The sequence below is a fragment of the Alosa alosa genome, chromosome 17 (assembly GCF_017589495.1).
Source record: "Alosa alosa isolate M-15738 ecotype Scorff River chromosome 17, AALO_Geno_1.1, whole genome shotgun sequence".
NCBI lineage: Eukaryota > Metazoa > Chordata > Actinopteri > Clupeiformes > Clupeidae > Alosa > Alosa alosa.
Genome location: NC_063205.1, coordinates 11105586 through 11113085, shown reverse-complemented (window position 1 = coordinate 11113085; position 7500 = coordinate 11105586). Strand labels below are relative to the sequence as shown.

Below are 7500 nucleotides of genomic sequence, written 5' to 3'. Positions count from 1 at the left end.
ATACCTGGAATAGCTGGAGACCCTCTTCTGATGTTGAAATCCTACAGTTAATATATTAGACAGCCTGAAGCTATAGGTCACAAACGTTTTCTAGTGTTAGTTGACGATGCCTGTTGTTATGGGTTGAAATGTTGGCCTCCCCAAGGCCAGGGGCTGAATATTGTATAACATTCAAATAATATTTTTCATATCAGCCCCACATTACAGTATTACAGCCCATCAAAGCAAACAACTGTGTAACTCTGACACTGTTGACACAATGACAAACAGAAACAAGCTCATATTTGTTGCTTCATGTAATCGATCCACAGGTGATTCTGGGTTCACTGAGAGACAAAAAGGAGGTTTGGTTACATATATGATCGATCTTTGTTATGTGGCTTTGCTGAATGTCAAATTATTTTTTTTTATCTGTCAAATTTAATCACCGCTTCCTTGTGCTCTTTTTCTCTCTCTTCCTTTCTTTCTTTGGCTCCTCCCTCTCTAGTGAGGCACCTCCCCCTGTCGCCCCTGGAGCCCCAGTCCTCCCCTCTGATTGGTGGGAGCGGGAGGCCGGCTGGCGTTGGGCTCTTGGCGTCTTGCCGAGGTGGAGGAGGAGAACCGCGCCCTGAGGAGGGAGCTCAGCCAGCCTCCCCACAGCCCCTCCCACCCGCACCAAACGGGCCACCATGGCAACAACGGCTCGGTCCCCAACTCCAGCGAGGACGCCACCAAACACAGCGATTCTCAGAGGGGTGGCATCGGGGCCAATGGCTCTGACTGCATGCAGCAGCCCGCTGTGGACAAGTGTGAGGTCAGTAACTGAACTCAAACTTTTATTACAGGTGTTACTACCATTTATAACCATGTAATAACGCATTATAACCATGTAATAAACAAAACTGTGTATGTTTTGCTCACAGTCAATGAACCTTGTTTGTCAGTCATGTACACACATATTTGTTTTATTTTAATTATTTTAATATTTTAATTGTTTGCTTTTGTAACTGAACTGATCTCCGATCGGAAACATCTGTGCATAGTAGTAACTATTTCATTATCCCCATATACAAACATTTTATTATAATAAACATATTCACTCAGGGTTCCTCACTTACAGTCAAAATGAATTATTGTAGGACCCAAATAAGGATGCACCTTAGGTCAAATAGTGATTTAAAAGTAGCCTCCATAGACATAGACATATTAGATTTTTTAAAATATTTTTTTTTTTGCTAAAGACTGTATTTTGAATTTTTATTTTATTTCAGCATATGAACACAATCATAGTGCATAAAGAACGTGGTGAAGATCTCTTAAAGGTACTCTAAACGATGTTACACGGTTTCTAAGCTAAAGCTTTTTTTTGTCACATACAGCAAACATCATCTGTAAAAAAAACACGGTCTCTGTGGACAGGTTTCAAAAACGGCAACAAAAACAACCTGGTCCAACTTGGACCATAAAAACATAACAAACTGTTCTAGCTTATCACCGACGAGATGCACGTTTAGGAGAGTTTCAATTGCACGGGAAGGAGGGAGGGAGTAGTAAGATAGTTCTCTGTTTTGTTTGAACGTCAACAGAAGTGATGTTACCCAACATCGCTTAGAGTACCTTTAAGTGGCGATTATGCTTGACAGTAGAATATTATAGCAAGCAATAATGCATCTACTGTTTCTGCTCGTGCTGCCACTGCTGCTAATCAGTGTAACTGCCACTCTAGTGTGAAGTCTAATCATAATATGTATTGGATTTTAAGCACTGTTTATTTAATGGGAAGTGAAACATGAGATTCACCCCTTCATCATCATCATCATCATCATCATCATCACCTTCTTCTTTTTTTTCCCTTCTCTAATCTCTCTTTTTCTCTCCTTCCTCTGCAGACAATCCACTTAGCTATCGTGTGTGCCGGCTACAACGCCAGCAGGGATGTCGTGACATTGGTCAAGTCCGTCCTCTTTCACCGGTAGGTCACTAAGGTCATTGGTCCCGTGCCCTGGCATTCTGTCACGGCCCATGATGTGTGCCACGTGACCTCTGGTGCACAGACGCACTGACTGCTCAATGACTCATGGCCCTCTCCAGCATCAGATAGAGTCCAAATCAACCTTGTTGATGCTGCTGTCCTCTTTGATGTCTTTTCTTGTACAAAGAATTCCTCCTGATGACTCCATATCAGGAGAGCAGGCTCTTTCACACTCTCTTTTTTCCTTATCCTCTCTCTCTCTCTCCCTCTCTGTGACTGTACAGTTTATCACGCTCCTCCTTTTTACTCCTACATTTTCACACACACACACACACACACACACACACACACACACACACACACACACACACACACACACGCACACACAGCTGGGGCCCCCACTGTTGTGCTCCTCTCACCAAACTGAATATGTCGCTCTCTCTCACACCTGCCGCCTACTCCCTGTTGCCAGGCAACACCGCCCCTTCTGAACTCTTGTGTAAAAATGGCCCCGGGCTCCCTCTCCTCCTCTCCTCCTCTCCTCACCTCCTCCTCCTCCTCTCCTCCTCTCCTCTCCTCCGCAGCCTCACGCTCACAGCCCAGACCCGGCTCGCAACCCTGCACTAACAAGAGTGGGCAGAGAGAGGGGGAGAGCAACAGGAATAGAAATGACAAGCAGATAGGGAGGGATGGCGAAAAGGATGAGTGTGTAACTCATCCTCGCACACTCAGACCTGACTCGCAACCCCCGAGCTAACCACAGTGTGGAGAGAAAAGAGGGAACAACGGGAATAGATATTTGTAAAGATGGGGGAAGGAGAGTGGAATGGCGTGAGTGATAGCGAGTGTGTAATTCATACCTCAGTTGGAGTGTTTTATTTGTCACGATTTGTTCGTCCGAGGTCGCTTGTTGAAGTTTAAGTGCGCAGGCTTGTTCCCTCTCCACCTAGGATTTGCTGTGTGTGACGAAAGGAGCTTATTTGGAGTAAACGCCCAACAATCACATTTTTAGTGCTCGGAGGTCCTGCTGCTTCACACTGCTTTTTTAATGGCTTAAGGCCATTAGTGGGTCCATCTGTGAGGAAATAACAGCCCGGGTGTAAAATGGAGGGAGAAGGGTGCTTAAAAAGGTACAATGACCGACCTGCAAAGAGAAGCACTTTCAAAGGATTTGTCACGAAATCCACGACAAAAAAGACCTTGTTCGGCTCTTTTGAGTGCTTAAGAGAACTAAACCAGGGTTATAGCTCAAGGTGATGTTTGCTGCATCTAGCATTTATCTTATTTATTTATTTATTTATTTATGTCATCACCGGAGTTAATTGCATTGAATTTCCAACAACAGTGAAGTAGAAGGATTTTGGCTGTCACCTATTACAGCAGCTTTCCTGGGAAATCCACATTCTTAATCGTGTGCTATTTGATTAAGACAAGTAGCGGAGTCACCTGTGTAGATAGCCGATTAAAGACACAGGTAAAGACAGGGGTAGTCATCCTCTAAATTCCCAGAATTCCTCCTGAGATTCGCCCCTTCATGAACAGCCCTGGGGAATAATGATGACAGCAGAGGAGGTTAAACAGCAGGGTGTTTGATTAAACACAGGTTAAACAGCAGGGTGTTTGATTAAACACAGGTTAAACAGCAGGGTGTTTGATGGTTTTTAGGTGTGACCATTGGTTTCATCTGCACCTTCTTTTCTAATCAGTCCCTTTGTTTTCTCAACGAGCCACCCTACCCCACCCCCTGAAAAAACAATCCTCTAACCTGAGAGCTAAACTAGTGCTTAGCATTCTGAGCGGCTTTCCCGGAAAATAGCCCAGAGAATGGACGTCCGTCTACAGCCTCAGCGCTGTCCGGCTGAATTATCCCACCATAATCAGCCGATTTGAATCTGTCTGGCGAATGATTCCAGGTCAGGCTGATGCCGTGCGAATGTCAATGATGGCATGGTCTCCTTCCCCACTCTGCTTGCCAAACCAGAACCAGAGGAGATGTGGCAGGTTGTTATTGCACTTAGTGAGAAAAAGATGAAGGCAGTGTCAGATCTCATCCACTGTCATTGAGGGACTACGGACAAAGACCACATGCTTGGCGAAAAGTATCGTCTTGAATACAGCCGGTCAGTGTTTGCCAGATTTGTGAGCCAAATGCATCTTGATCTCACTACAAACACCACACGTCTGAAAGGAGCTCTACTCACCCCACTCCACAAATCCCATTCTGCACCCATTCGGTTTGGTGATTGAGATTTTTGAACTTCCCTTTGATCACAAGATCTTAGTGAGTGACCGGTGCTGGCCGGTTTTGGTCGGTGGGTTTTTCATGTTAATCATGTGTTGCCTGAGGGTGGACTCGTGAAGCCGTGACGTGGTTCGGCCGGGGAGCCGCAGGCTCTGCTTTAATGAGAGCCAAAGTCCATTCATGATCTACGCACTCGCCTTCACAGATTGGGGCTGCCGAGATAGCAGCCGTGCTGCTGCCTGTTGGGCTATGGGGCTGAGAGAGTACAGGATACTCACACTGACAAACGCACATCAGGTGTGTGTGTGTGTGTGTGTGTGTGTGTGTGGAGAAGTGTGTGTGAGAGAGATAGAGAGTATAGGAAAGAGAGAGAGAGAGAGAGAGCGAGAGAGAGTATTTGTGTGTGTGCATGTGTGTGTGTGTGTGTGTGTGTGTGTGTGTGTGTGTGTGTGGAGAAGTGTGTGTGAGAGAGATAGAGAGTGTAGGAGAGAGAGAGAGAGAGAGAGAGAGAGAGAGAGAGTATGTGTGTGTGTGTGTGTGTGAGTGTAGGAGTGTGTGTGGAGGTGGAGGTGCCTTTTACGTAACCATTCTTACCCAGTTTGATTTGGCTGAAGCTCATGAAGTGTGAACTTCTCTCAGTTTTGTTCGCTCTGGGAATTAGACTATTGCTGTTTTATTTTTGTACTTGTTATTTGATGTTGTCTGAAATGTAATTAGTGCACAATTGTATCACATATACTTGAACAGAAATAATCACATCTAAAAGAGAAAGGCCTTGTGTGTGCTTGTTGCTATGACAGCTGTGACCTAGGTTACATCCATTTCTTTGTGAATTTCTCTGACTCAGCTCCGAGACATAAGGGCCTTGTGCTTCACATTGGAACCTGACAGAATGGAGCTGGCAGACGCGCTTCTTTCATAATATACGGCATTTACAGGCTCGCAAAATCGAAAGGATTTTAAACACGTTTTCTCATAACTGACTTGGTATGGCCTGAAGTAATCCCAGAGCATGTCTCAAAAGCATGCTCATGTGACTTCCATCAGTTATGTTTCTGCTGGTTTATCTGTTATAGAACGTGGTTTAGCCCATAGATATAGAAGCCTAGATACTGCATGGTCAGTTAAGTTCTATTAGGTGTTACTTTTATTGAGTAAAATAATAACGTGGTCATTTTATTGAGTAGGGCAACATTTATCGAGAAATGAATGAAGGTCAATGAGGAGGAGGGTAATGCAGGAGGTTAGGGCTAACTTTTGAGGATGAACAAAGGAAAGTGACCTTATGTTGAGCTATGGATGTTTTTTTAGCATTTCATGTGTTGGGATTTGTGGAAACCTGTTGAATGCTAAACAAACTACAGACCCAGTGGAGAGCTGTACGGTAAATGTTCTATACAATATAAGGCTTTTGGTATGCAGGCAGGACAGTTGAGAGTGGCAGGAAAGGGGTGGGAGGCAGAGAGATGGGAGTGGGATGGGGAAATGGCCACCAGTCAGAATCGATACAGTGCCCACAGACATAGACATAGAGATGTGGTCAGAATGCTGCTTCTTGTACCACAACTTCCCCAATTCCTCTATACACTTTGACCTCGAAGTTCCATGTTCTAAAGCTATATGTAACAATATCCGTCTGTAAACATGGTTTATCAGCACGTACTGTTTTCTATGTGAATCAAAGACGTGCCTTGTCATCTCTGATGGAACTTGAGAATCCTACTGTATTATGATGTAAGCACAGCATGTCGAAATTGATGCGTGACTCGCTTTTGTGTTCCTGAGAGGAGAAACAGGCGGCATGGGTCATCTCCCTGGCTTGGGTCAGAAGAAGATGAGATACTGCTCTCTTAGGGCCCCCTAGAGAGATGACTGCCACCTTACTGGGACAACCTGTCAATCCAAACTGCACAATAGCAGTGCGTTTTTCTTTGTCAGATTGAGTTTTTTGTATTTTTTTGATTCTGTTGGAATCCCACAAAAGAATCCAATCCAAAGTTTTAACTTGAAGTCTGCTACGAAAAAGAGGGAGAGGAAAAGACATCAATTTTCTTTTCTATTTTATTTTTTCTTTAAAAAAGAAATAAATTTAATATATGCAATTTTCTGGCACCACTTTTCTGACCGAAACTGATTTCATTTCCATCAAGAGTCAGCTATGTTCTTGTCGGCACGACGAGGCTGGCAAATCTCTGAGTCATTCTCTTTGTTCAGCAAACAAGGACAGTGGAATTGAATTATGAACTTGGGCAGGGGAAAATAGAAAACACAAGTGTGCGAAGAGGGAGAGTGCGGCCTGTGCTGGTAGAAATATGAAATTGTGAAAGTTTCTGTCTCTCTCAAGGCTGAGCCAGACTGTTTGCGGTTGTGGCAGTTATGTTACAAGGCTGCAAATCTTCTGACTTGGAGAAAGTTGTTCTTGAAAGTTTATCAGACCCCTGCATTTTGTTTTGTTTTATAATGTATCGTATTTTGGACTCCAGTCGAAACGGATCAATTAGAGGAAGAAACTGTGTGTTTGTGTGCTGGAAACAACCAGAGCTGCCACTTGTGTCATGTGCTGTTGTTTGCTGTGTGTTTGTGTCCATGCTGGAAAGACCCAGAGTAGCCACTGATGTCCTGTCGTGTGTGTTTGCCCGTGTGACAGGCGCAACCCGCTGCACTTCCACTTCATCACAGACTCCATCGCCCAGCGCATCCTGGCCTCCCTCTTCCACACCTGGATGGTGCCGGCCGTGCGGGTGGACTTCTACGACGCCGATGAGTTGAAGGTGAGGGCAGTTTTTGGGAGGGATCACTGTAGGGTAGAATTAAAAAATTAAAAGACGATGAGCTGAAGGTGAGCAGTTGGTAGAATTATGTCAAATTATCTATCACAAGTTAGATGACATGCTTATGAGATTCATTCATAACATTTAGTCATTTGTGGAACCTTTGATGGCCTTTTTCCCACATTTGCTCTCTCTCTCTCTCTCTCTTACTCTCTCTCTCTCTCTCTCTCTCTCTCTCTCTTTGTCTCTCCCTCATTTTCCCTCCCACTCCAGTCTGAAGTGTCCTGGATCCCCAACAAGCACTACTCGGGCATCTATGGGCTCATGAAGCTGGTGCTGACCAAAGCGCTGCCCTCAGACCTCAAGAAGGTCATCGTGCTCGACACGGACATCACCTTCGCCACTGACATCGCCGAGCTTTGGGCCGTCTTTCACAAGTTCAAAGGTACATCTAGTCTAGTAGCACCAAAGGCGTCCTATATATGACACAACCCATCTGCCTCTCCAAGCAGACTGGGGGAAAATCTGAAATGTAG

At 44.8% G+C, this 7500-nt stretch overlaps 1 protein-coding gene across 1 annotated transcript in view; it reads left to right on the top strand.

Moving 5' to 3' along the window:
• LOC125310862 (xylosyl- and glucuronyltransferase LARGE1-like) overlaps window positions 1-7500 on the top strand; it is a 49740-nt gene that overhangs the window by 21057 nt on the left and 21183 nt on the right. Inside the window, 5 exon segments of the mRNA XM_048268616.1 lie at window positions 488-545; window positions 547-793; window positions 1869-1951; window positions 6841-6964; window positions 7238-7409. Of these exon segments, the coding sequence (XP_048124573.1) occupies window positions 488-545; window positions 547-793; window positions 1869-1951; window positions 6841-6964; window positions 7238-7409 (684 nt within the window).